General features: G+C 36.0%; 1 protein-coding gene across 1 annotated transcript; it reads right to left on the bottom strand.

Moving 5' to 3' along the window:
- Positions 1-8716: 8716 nt before the first annotated feature.
- Positions 8717-11866, bottom strand: LOC107954071 (uncharacterized). The gene is made up of 3 exons (XM_016889549.2): positions 11210-11866; positions 10610-10777; positions 8717-10527 (listed from the first exon to the last, which is right to left on the bottom strand). The coding sequence occupies exons 1-3, from the start codon at positions 11753-11755 to the stop codon at positions 8833-8835; spliced, it is 2409 nt and encodes an 802-aa protein (XP_016745038.1). The 5' UTR covers positions 11756-11866; the 3' UTR covers positions 8717-8832.
- Between the last annotated feature and the right edge of the window lie 1004 nt (positions 11867-12870).

Genomic DNA, 12870 nt, shown 5'->3' on the forward strand with positions numbered 1-12870 from the left:
CGTCTATCAAGTCCAATTAGGGGAATGCATTATCTCGAGTATCAAAACATTTAACTCCCAGAAGATAGAGAATAGATGTCATTGTTTGGATTGACAACACATTGGGCATGACCTAAGTAGAATGAATTTTAGATCTGTTTATGGATTTATTCACTTGTGATAATCATAGTGTGGCTTACCTCAATCCTAAGTAAGTGGCGGGCTATATGTGTGTGGATCGTCTACTTTAATGTATTAAAAGTTTGAGTTCAATTGGTAATAGAGATGAAAGCTGGCATGTTGGGTATATGGCTTTCATATGACATAACTTCACTTACAATAGTAGACTTCATAACCCAATAAAGGGTAAACGATATCCTCTCATAACATTACATGATAGATGGAAAAGTAACGAGGCTACAAGTCATTAGTTGCTATAGCTGGTAAGTGTGTGGGTTGTCTTATGATCTCTGTTCTAAATTCTCTTCCGTGTTTATTGTCTCAGTGGACTTTCACTTCTTCTCTCTCCATACTGTCATAGTCGAGCTATTGTCTTCGCAAGTATCCCATGTTTAATGTCCTGACGAACTCTATTAGTTGCTATAGCTGAACTATAGTCTTACTTCCTGACCGTCTCCAAACGTACTAACGTCTAGAGTTTAAATCCTGCAACCAAATATAATCGTTAGGCAGTTTTCACAAGTATACGAGTCAAATTATAATACAAATTTATATAACGAAAGTGACGAAAAATTATATTTTATTAACAGGTTGTAATTCTAACTTTTATGTTAACATGTCTAATTAGTAATTTAATTAAACTATATTACGATGAATCCTAAGGTGACGAAAAGTCATATTTTATAAAAATAATTAAAATGCATAAAAACGAATAAGGGAAAACAATTTGCAGATTTTATCAATTCTTAGGACAGAAGACTAACTCGCTCCGGTGGTCATAACTAAATCCTATTTCGAGTTCTATCCAATCAACTAGTCATTAACCTTGCAGGATCTCTCGATTTTCCACTAACTTAATGAGTAGGCAAGAACTACTTATCTCTCGACCTCACAGTCAAGACCGGATTGGGGTAAGGTGCTCATGGACAGGAACTACCAATTTTGGGTTCATTCTCACCTATATGACTTCTTAGGGTCGTCAATCTTAGGGTTTTAAGTTCTTTCTGTCTCAACCAGCTGATTCGCTAAGAAACCTTACATAAAAGTTAATCACTCCCACATTCACTCATTAATCTCCCGTTAACGGATTAGTTCCTCATGGATCTAATATATATCACAAAATTAATTGAAACGATAAACATAAAGAATATATCAAGAAAATAGTTTAAGAAGAATCCTGATATATTAATAATAACACGAACGATAATCCACGAAGAGCTGATTGTTCTACAAATCGAGTTTCGTAAAGAACGAAATAAAAAATAATATAAAATTACAATATGAAAAGAAACCTAAGTACAAAATAAACTAAAGAGAACTGAAAATAAAACTAACTGAAGGCCATAAACTAAAACTTAAATAAAAATCGTCTATCAAGTGTTTAAACCTGTCAATTTATAGGCCTAGGGTTGGCCATCGTCCATTCACCTAATTCGATTAATGTTTTTGCATTAAAGTTTGTTGTACAAACCAAAATTCCCTTGGTTCATTAATTCACCTCGTCACGCCGGTGTCACGACACCCTCTGGCCTGTGTCGCGACACTGATGGCAGTTTGCGAGTAAATGCTTGATAACAGGGCTATGTCACGACATCCTCTGGCTATGTCGCGACATTGAAGGCAATTTGCTCCTTTTGAGTGCTTTGTTTACTATGTTGTAACATTGCGGCCAGTCTCGTGTTCTTATGCCTCCGAATGGTTTCTTGTACACTTACTAAATACGTTAGCCTACTTTTAGGCCTACTTTGGCCCTTAAGGTCATATAAATGACTCAAATTACATTTTTTATTATCTATGAACTAAAAATGAAAACTAAGTAAACACATAACTAAATTGCTTTTATACAAGCTTCTTAAGTACAAAAAATGGTTTAATCTGCTACAACGAATTGCGACAGATCACGTCTTAATCCTCTTGTTTACTATCTCAGTGGACTAACAGTGTTTAATGTCCCGTCGGACTATTCCATGTTTAATGTCTCATTGGACTATCTTTGATGTCATACCGTCTTTTAGCTATAGTCTTACTCATTTTATTGTCAAATCATTACTTGTTGCCATAACTTTTTCATTTATGGTCTTATTCATTCTATCGTCAAATCATTACTTGATGTCATAACATCTTTTAGCTATGGTCTTACATAATATAACCTTGTGTTTACCGTTCCGGCGGAGCATCTAGGTTGCCATAGTCCAACTATGGTCTTACACCTTATATTACCTATGTTTAATATCTCGGCGGGTTATTAGGATGTCATAGTGTCTTTCAGTTGTGGTCTTAGTCTGATTTAACATAATGCCATGGTGCCTTTCAGCCATGGTCTTACTCATTTATATCATGACACTGTAGCATCTTTCAGCTATGGTCTTACTCAATTTAGGCATATAGCCTCCGATCGGTCCCATAGCCTAGCCATGATATCTACTCTCCCCCAAGTCGTTCCATCCATTCCTCCATTTCCACCATCCTATACATTGATGTTCGAACACTGCAATGTCCCTTCCGCAAGGCCCGGAGCTTTTCACATCACAGTTTGCACTCAACAAGATCGTATGGCGGTATCTAGCAAATCCATCCCCTTTTTCCCACTCCTATCTTCACTTAGCCTTTAATTAGTTACCCCTTTCATGATTTCCTTTTATCATGCATTCAAGCTAAAATGGAGGATACCCATAAATTCATGAAAGCATGCATCATACTTTTGCAGTTCTAGGGTTAAGTATAGAAACTCACTTGCTGCCTTGTTGCCTTGTTCGCTTAGCTTTTTTGAATGCTAAAGCTTCCGTTCTCTTGGCAGCTAAGCAAAACAACCAAATCTTGGGTTAAACCCAATGCTTTCACATTTAACCTCAATTTTTCAAAAATATGCAAAACCCTTAAAAATGGTTTCTAAAAACTTGTAACTTTGTTATCTAAGTCTTACTTATATCGAAGGGCTCAGAACCTTACCGGTTTTCTGGTTTTTCTACTTTTCTAACTTAAACCTCCCGATCGTCGCTCCATGGAGAGCTTTCTCATATCTTTCCCTTCTAGGAGTTACTAAGGAAGAAGTTGAAAAAGAAAAAGAAAATAGACTAGAGAAAAAGTCTCTAGGGAAGTCATTTCTCAGTTATTTATAACCCTCCCCGCACGGTCTTCAACTGTGTAGAATCCATCTATCCATAATCATTTTATCCTCCACTAAGGAATCGGTTGGTTCTAATTTAAACTAATCGAACCAAATTTGGTTTTTAACCATGTCCCATTTCGTTCCTAATTTTCCTGATTTTTTAGTATAGACCGCCAATTTGCAGTCTCTCTCAATTTAACCCCTAAATGTTCTAAATTTTCAAGTTTAAAGAAATCTAGGTGTGACATGGAGAGTCAAAGCATATGATTTTGGTAGCTCCGATCTTATCGACTGTAAATACTTGGGTAGTTTTGCTTATTTGGGTTGTAACGACACCAAGACTCCTTTAAATAGGCAGAGAATGGGAGCTGATGGGATATATGTTATGAAAATAAACAAGTATCTCTTTTCTTTCTTTTAGTCTCTATTTATTCTCTTGCCTGCTTCTATCTCCTGCTTCTTTTTATTCCTTCTTTTCTTTTTCTACTATTTGTGTGTTGAACTACTCAAGAAAATTTGAACTGGACCTTATCCCATCAATGAAGAGTAAGTTAAAAGCTTTACATATTGAAAAGTCTGATTGGTATTTCGATAATGATCCTTACGAAGACAGACGATTGATTATTTCTTTACTTTATATATAGTAGATGATTAATTGGTGGGGAATTTCCCTATGCAATGATGTTTTCCAAAGCTAGAGGCCCATGTGTTTAGTGAATTGCTAGCCGAAGTCAATATGAAGGAGGTTCACCACTCTGTTTTCAGTATGAGCCCCTTTAAGGCACCTGGGTAGATGGTTTCCATGCTAAATTTTACCAAGCTAATTGGGAGTAGACCTGTCCATGGGCCGGGCGGCCCGGCCCGGCCTGACGGCCCGCCCGAAATATGGGAGGGTTCGGCTAAAAATATAGGCCCGAAATATGGGCTTGGGCAAAAAAAACGAGGCCCATTTAAAAAATGGGTCGGGCTTGGGCTCAACTTTTTTTGGCCCGAGCCCGGCTCGGCCCAGCCCGAATATAATAAATATATATTTTTTATTTTTATTTTTTAATTTTAAAATACTTTAAAAATATTTTTTTTATTTTTAAAATATTTTTTTGTGTTTATTAAAAATCGGGCCGGGCCGGGCCAAGCTCGGGCTTATTCATTTTTTCTCGGGCCGGGCCTGGGCAAAATTTCAGGCACATATTTCGGGCCGGGCCGGGCCTGGGCCTAAGAGTCAGGCCGAAAATTTTTTTCGGGCCCGGCCAATGGACAGGTCTAATTGGGAGTTAGTGGGGGACAATGTTTTTAAACTAGTCAAGTACATATTCTCGGGAGGGGACAATGTTTTGCAATTTAGTCCTTAACTAATTAATCTTATCAAATTAATTAATTTTTCTTAATTAATAATTTATCTAAATATTCTATGCTATCATATAGCCCTTGATAAAAAAATTAATACCAAACCCTCATTCTTTAATTCTTCACAATTTGATCCTAAAATTAATATTTAACAAAATTACTTTATAATCATCATACAACAAAAGTAAAGCCCTAAATCAATGTTATTCATCTAAAACATCTAATACTCATGAATGGAAACTTTCAAAATTTTTAATAAAATAAAAAACTAAGGTAATATTAAGTTGGACTTAATTGTAAAAGTCTCAAAAACATAAAAATTATAAGAAAAGAGTAAGAATTAGACTCACATTAAGCTAAAATATGAAAACCAGCTTTAAGAGCTCTTCAATGGTGTTTCGATAATGATACCTTACGAAGACACGCAGTTGATTATTTATTTACTTTATATATAGTGGATGATTAATTGGTGGGGAATTTCCCTGTGCAAGGATGTCTTCAAAAGCTAGATGCCCTTGTGTTTAGTGAATTGCTAGCCGAGGTTAGTATGAAAGAGGTTGGCCACTCTGTTTTTAGTATGAGCCCCTTTAAGGCACTTGGGTGGATGGTTTCCATGCCAAATTTTACCAAGCTAATTGGGAGTTAATGGGGGACAATGTTTTTAAACTAGTCAAGCACATATTCTTAGGAGGGTGCTTGGATTCTAAAATTAACATGACACCTTTAGTTCTCATCCTCAAGATTATTAGTGCAAAAACTATTAGTCAATTTAGACCCATTATTCTATGCAATTATCTTGTACAAAATTATTACTAAAACTATTGTCATTCGAGTTCAGTAAGTTATGCATTGGTTAAACAAAATCAATCTAGTTTCATCGCTTCACGAAATATTTTGAATAACATAATCATTGTCCAGGAAGTAATTCACACCATGAAGAACACAAAAGGTAAAAAAGAGTGGATGGTTGTCAAGGTGGATCTTGAAAAGGCATATGATTAGATTCATTGGGATTTCCTCATGATACTTTGAAAGATGTTGGTTTGCCTAGAATACTTGTGAGTACTATAATGAAATGTGTCTCATCATTTTTGATGCAACTGTTTTGGAACGGCTCTCTCTCGGAAGGTTTTATCCCATCAAGAGGAGTGAGGCAATGAGATCCTCTTTCTCCCTATTTGTTCATTCTTGGAATGGAAAGATTGGGACATCTAATGGAGGCAACAATTGAAGAAGGGTCTTGGGAACCAATTATGCTCTCACATCGAAGTCTAGTTATTTCTCACTTCTTTTTTACGGATGATCTTTTGTTATTTGGTAGAGCGACTACGCAAGGTGTGGAATGCCTTAAGTAGGTTTTGGACAGGTTCTGGTTTTTCTCTGGCCACAAAGTTAACAGATAGAAAACCCAACTATTTTTCTCTAACAATGTGACAGAAGAGGTAGCTGCATACCTTTATGCCAATTTGGGTTTTTCTAGACTCAATGACTTAGGGAAATATCTTGGTATGCCTTTCTTTCATCGCAAGGTTGGTATTAACACATTTAGAATTATTCTAGATAAGGTGTGGAACCGTCTAAATGGATGGTAGGCTCGTAAGTTATCATTTGCTAGAAGGCTCACCTTAGTGAAGTTTGTTTTATTTTCAATTCCCAATTACTTCATGGCTACAGCTTGAATACCAATTACGATATGCAAGGAAATCGAGAAGATTGCATGGGGCTTTCTATGAGGTTCTTCTAATGAAGGTAAAAAAGTCTCTAATAAGTTGGGAAGACTAGAGAAGACTACTGTAAACCAATAATTAAAGGAGATTTAGGAATTCGACTGTTACAAGACTAGAATATGTTATTTCTTTTAAAACTGGGCTTTAATGTAGTGACTACTACAGATGCTCTGTGGGTAAGGGTACTTAAGAACAAATACAATATCCATGGGATTATTTCAGAGAATTTACACCATAGCAGTTGTTCTTATGTATGGCGATCCATTGATAATTTTTGGAGTGAGGTGAAGTAGGGTCTCATTTGGACCATTCAGGATGAAAGGATGATTAATTTCTGGAATGATGTCTGGTTGCATGATTCAAGTCCATTAAAACTCCAGTACAGTGAAAGTGGTCCTCTCGATGAAACCATCCGTATTTGCGGCTTAGTGGACGCAGAAAGAGAATATAATTCCAATTGGCTTCTAATAGTTCTCCCTAGTAATATGATGGATCGATTAAAAGCTTGCAATCCTCCATCAAGGGATTCGGGGACAAATCGTATTTCTTGGAAATGGATGGTTACTAGAAAATTCTCCATCGAAGAGACTTATAAGCATCTTTGTTGTACCACCAGTCTGAATTAGTTTGGGAATAATAAAGTTATTTGAAAGATGGAGACTCCCCAAAGAGTATGAACCTTTTTGTGGTTGCTTGTTAGGAATAAACTGTTGACAAATGAGGAGTGTACATGGAGAGGTATGGCTTTTTTCCTTTTTTGTGAACAATGTGGAAAGATAGTGGAATCATCAATTCATGCTGTAAGAGATTGTGGTTTCACTCAGTCTGTGTGGAAGTCTTTAATACCTATGACTAGTTGGAATGGTTTCTTTAATTTACATGTTGGGTGTTGGATACATTAGAATATCATGAATGAAGGGAACCTAAGTATTGACAGGGGCGAATGTCCAACTTTTTTCTCAATTGTGACCTAGTTTTTTTTTTTTGGAAAAGTTATAATGGATTCATTTTCAATAATGATAGTAGAATTAGCCATAAACTCATTGCCTGGACTCTTGCTTGGGCAAAGTTTTTTGGTTTTAGTGGAAATATGGAATAGTTGGCCTATTTTTCTAAAACGGAACAAGGGTGGCAGTGTACTGATTCAGGCTAGATCAAGATTAATGTTGATAGATTAGTATCAATGAGAAATACCAAAGCAGCAATATGAGGAGCCGTGAGATATTCAAATGGGAATTGGTTAACGGGTTTTGATATGGTAACAGGGGTGTTCGATGTTTTTCAGATTGAGGCATGAGCGGTTGTGGAAGCTTAAAGTTGGCATGGTCAAAGGGTTTCACTTAGGTAGAGGTTAATTGTGATAATGCAATGCTAATAGATACTATTCGAGATGGATTCACATCAATTAGTAACATTGCAGAAGTCCGATTAATACATGAATGGTGCACTTCTTCTCACAGATCCACCACAGTATGTTACGAGACTGCTAGAGGAAGATGTTCATAATTCACTACATGAGGAGGCCTCTATCCCCATACATTCATAGTTTTTTAGGCATGTATTTTCTATTTATCCCTAAAACCTTAATATATTTTAATTAGGTTAGAATGATATTACTTTACATATAATTAATGAATTAAAAAATAAACACATAAAATCACATGTAACACGTGATATTGATAACTAGTTATATATAAAAGATTATATAGATTTATAATAATTTGAATAAAAAACACCTAGGGTGGGTTTGTATTGGCGGTGCGTTTACTTGTGATTAGTGTAAAAACAGCGGGGGCAGTGAGATTAGATACTATAGCGATACTGTAGCGTAAGACAAAAAAAAAAAGCTAAACGCACCGCACCACTCATCCAAACCCACACTTACAAGATGATATATATATATGTAAGGATAAAAGAAAGAAGGAAGAATCCACTTATATTAGTGTAAAACTAACATGGATTTATATATTTTTATAACTTATTCTACTATTGATATTCTAACAATTCAACCGTTAAATTTCATGTTCCATTAATGTATATTAAGCATGTTAAGTTTGAAGCAAACCAATTTTTACTATTTATTTTACATAAAAAAAACTTTCATCTATTAAATATATATTAATATAGACAGTATTTAGATCGATTTGATTAGACAGTAGAATAAAAATATAATTATATTGATAAATTCAATGGTAAAAAATTATGAAAAAAATTGTAAAATAGTATTAATTTTACAATATAGAAAGAAAATAACTAAAATACAAAAAGTGTCTAGTTAATAATCATTAATTTTAAGAATCCATATATTTTGTGCTCACACTAACTTCAAATAGAAAACTAAAGACTTGGTTGTCTTTAAAATAACATGCTTCAATTATAAATTCTGCAATCCCATGAATTGGGTATAATCCTTTTATATAAGGGTATAGATGTATTAGTAATTAGCATATCTTCTGAGAATAAATTATTTACTTGTTCATGGTACAATTACAATTAACTGTATTGAGCACGTATTTTGCATGAGATTTCATGCAAGTTGACAGGGGTCGAAGGATTCTCCCACTGAACAAGTTCCCTTATTCCTTCTTCAATCATTCGGGTTTCTGCTATCAAAACTTTGATGCAATACCCCATGGCACTCAAACTTAACACCGTTTGGCTCTTAATCTCCTTCTCACCTTCAATGCCATGGATCATATCCACTGCTTCTTTCGAATGTTGAAGAAATGAACTCAAAACCTTGTTCAGCTCATCTTCGTCCTCTTCTGAATCGGGAACCCTGAAAAAATTCGGGCATGGGGGTTTTCCCATCTCGATATCATAAGAGATGCCATCCTTTTGAAGTCCCTTGTCAAGCATAGGGATCGATGTGATATTTCCGAGGCATTTTATTAAAGACCCAACTGACCCTTTGAAGAGTTTAAGGTCACCGTCTAGTTTATTTACAGTTTCCTTCCAAGAAGTTTCGAGTTTTTGTGACTCTTGTTGGAGGAACCTTATTGCATGAGTGCCAAAAAGCAGGAGATCCGACATCTTTGACAAAGACCCAAAAAGCTTACCATAGCAAGCACTATGAAATGGCAAAAACCAAAAATTAGGTTCCACCTCAGCTTCTCCAATGAATTTCCCTAGCTGATTCACATGGAATTTCAACTTCTTGTGACTCTCTACATGATTGGGTTGGAGAGAGAGGTTGTCCATGCATTCATGCAATGTCCCCAAACTTTTAGAGAGCTCGATTTTGGCCAAAGTTGAAGCTCTTTTGGGTTGGAAAAGAAGCTCTACCCCAATCGAACAAGACAATCCAATGAATGTTTCAATGATTCTTGCAATGGCGAACTCACTTGGTGGACCAAAGTTTTTCCTTCCCAATATCAGTAGGGCTCCAATGACAGCAGATATTCCACCTGCCTGACCATACATCTTGCTTTGCCTTAGGAAACTTGTGAAGATGAACCAAGGAAGAAGAGACAAAAACCTGATTGGCAAGAACCTTTCGAAAAGAAAGCACCCTATAACTCCATACACTGTCCCTAGAACTGTCCCTTGTGCTTTAATATTTGCTACCTTAAATGTCGCCTCTCTTGCGGCAGCAAAGCTGATAGCAACCGGGAGTCCCGACCAGAATCCATTGGGCTTACTGTATTTCAGCCCAAATAGAACTGCACATCCTAAAGAAAGTGAGAACTTCAAGGCCGGCTTCACCCTTCGGCTATCAAGACCAAAGCTGCTCCAAACCTCCTTGAAGGAAAACCCATTTTGTTTCGACTTCCCATTTTCCAGGACCGGTTTTTTGGTCCTTGGCTCCGGCAACGACTTACTATGGAGGAGTTTCATGCAGAATAAGAAGAAAAAAGTAGGTAAATCTTGGTGGGATTGTGGCATTGTTTGGAGAGATTGGAAGAACTTGGCAACATCTTCAGCATTTGATTCCGGAACAGTACTGGAATCACCCGGGACCAAACACTTGGACTGTCTTATGGTACAGCTAATGTGATCTTCTAGCCTGAGCAAGCCGTCTTTGAGTTCTCCATCATCCACCATTAAACTCCCTGGAAATGAAGGAATACTCTCCAAAGCAATTTCCATTCCTCTTAAAGCCATCTCCATTTCTTGCACGTTCTCCCCTGAGTTCATGTAATAGGGTCTCAGAAACTTGAACGGGAGTTTCTCCCATTTCATGCTCCCCTATTCACAAGACCAACGAAAAAAAAAATCAACTTGGTTTCAACTATTATCAACATATCGTAGCGTCAAAACTAGATCTTACTTGGAAGCGTTTAATGCTTTGAACAAGTTTATTTGCGGCGGCGTTTAATAGCTTTGCTTGAGAAATAAAAGCAGATGCCGCTGCTTTATCTTGTGCGCAAAGTGCCTTGACGAAAAGCTTCAGCCTCTCCGAGCTGTTCTCCGCCAGTTGTTTGCAGCTTTTCTTGGCCTATACAAATATTATTGCTCTCTCAAAAATCAATGTCGCATTTTACTTTTTTGTAATTATAATAAAAAATATAAGTTTTAGTAGTGGAGTTGAAACGTCATAATTTCAACACTCCGTTATGATTTTAGGATTTTCTTTGGGTACGGCATTAATGTACTAAATCCCTACTAGATTTGTCTTCAATGCTCTGCATTCTTCCAAATTTTATATTAAAATAAGGGTTTACATTTAACAGAAATACTTTATATTTTTAAATTTTACTGTATTGAATACTTTTTTTCTTAAATTAAATCTTCCCCTTGTAATGTTAAATGTTAATTGAGATTCTTTTATGACATAATAACAAATCCTGATCATTTTTTTTGGTAACAAAATCCCGATAGATTTAAATTTGTTTTAAGAATAAATCCTGATAATACTTTGTTCACTAACCTCGCAACAAGCCAATCTTGGGTAAGGAAACATTAAGGCTAAAACGCAAGCCAACACCCCGACCGCAGTGCTAGCCGCCACATGCACCGGATGCATGATTGGTTCCGTTTGACCACCATTAATGAAACCAATAACATAGACTATAACAATTTGGCCCAACGCTATTCGCTTGGCTACCATGTGAGTTGCTTCCGGCAACACCACTATCAACCCCCCTAAAGCCACCGCAAGGGCCGTGGTTCCACTCGTTAGCTTGGTTGGTCGTATCAACCACAGGCTCAACATGGCTGGTCCAAGGCTCTGGACGGAGGCGTAAAGAGCCAGCCAGCAGCTGTGCAAAGTGTCACCCAACGTGGCGTCCGTGACCACTAGGATGACTGTCACGTAGGAAAATGCAGGGAATGCCACTTGACGTTGGACGGAAGATGGACCGTACAAGGTGATGATGCCTACTATGGTGCAGGCTAAGGCGGTGCGGAAGGAGGAGGCTAGGCAGGTGAGCCATAACGCCCTGGCTCGGTTCGATTGCTGTTGTGCTGTTGGCATTGTGGATATGGAAAGGCAATTAAATGATGAAGAAACAAGACAAGGTTTAGCAATATGCGTGTGTGTCTGTCCTTCTTTGTGGCTTGTTCTACCGAATGATGATTTGGTACGGTGGGGGAAGATTGAGAGCAGGTGTCTGGGATTTTAAGGAAGGGAGAATAGAACATGTGGAACATTGAGCCACGTGGAACATCAGTTGGTCCACTTGTTTAATGCTTGGTTGAGTCATTTACACTGTTGAATGTCTAGATTATGTAATTAATAATGTTGGCTCTGCTTTTAGCCGAAATTAAATCCAAGATAATCTTATTATAAATATACAATACTAAGAAAGCAGTACATGCTTCTTCTTTTTTTATATACAAAGAAAGCCATTGCAAATAATATCTTTGATTCAGCGAGAAAGAAATTTGTATAATATAATGGTTTCCGTTCAAATATTAATATTTTTATATGGTAAACTATTAAATTAAAATCACAAATATTAATAAGTGTTTGCAACACAATTCAAGTTTAAATTTTTATAATAATATTATTAATATTCATTAAATTGTAAAACAAATATATGAAGTATACATTGTTCAACAAAAAAAAAAGAGTAAAAACTTATATATATTTTAGATTAATAAATATTTTCAAAATTATCGTATTAGTAATGGTTATGAGTGTATTTTTACACCTTTTATATAAAAAAAATTGGATACACATATTAATTTTAACCTAAACTCTATGGTTTTAAACATATTTCTATTTTTTTACCACCCACACCATAATGTAAATCTTTTTAATTGTTTCAATTTTTAATAAATATGTATGATATGGACAAGATTCACCTTGATAGAAATGCTTTTATTCCTCAAATTTTCTATTTACATCGATTGCTAATTAAGTTAAACTGCTGCTAATAATCGCTATTCTGTTACTAACAACCTATTAATTGTCTTCATCAAAATTTACCCAACTTTTAGCATTTTGCATGTGATTTATATTGGTTAATTTTCTCCCTACTTCTTCTTGAATTTCATTACTTCTCACCTAAATTAATCTACGAACAAACTTATTTATTGTGCAATTTTAAAAGATAAGTAAAAATTATTGTAAAAAATAACATCTTT

Source organism: Gossypium hirsutum, chromosome D07 (genome assembly GCF_007990345.1).
Source record: "Gossypium hirsutum isolate 1008001.06 chromosome D07, Gossypium_hirsutum_v2.1, whole genome shotgun sequence".
Taxonomy (NCBI): domain Eukaryota; kingdom Viridiplantae; phylum Streptophyta; class Magnoliopsida; order Malvales; family Malvaceae; genus Gossypium; species Gossypium hirsutum.

Coding starts and splice junctions, on each gene's coding strand:
- LOC107954071 (XM_016889549.2), bottom strand. CDS start 11,755: ATGCCAACAGCACAACAGCAATCGAACCGAGCCAGGGCGTTATGGCTC. Junction 10,778..11,209: donor CAAGATTGGCTTGTTGCGAG/GTTAGTGAACAA, acceptor ATATTTGTATAG/GCCAAGAAAAGCTGCAAACA. Junction 10,528..10,609: donor AAAGCATTAAACGCTTCCAA/GTAAGATCTAGT, acceptor TCTTGTGAATAG/GGGAGCATGAAATGGGAGAA.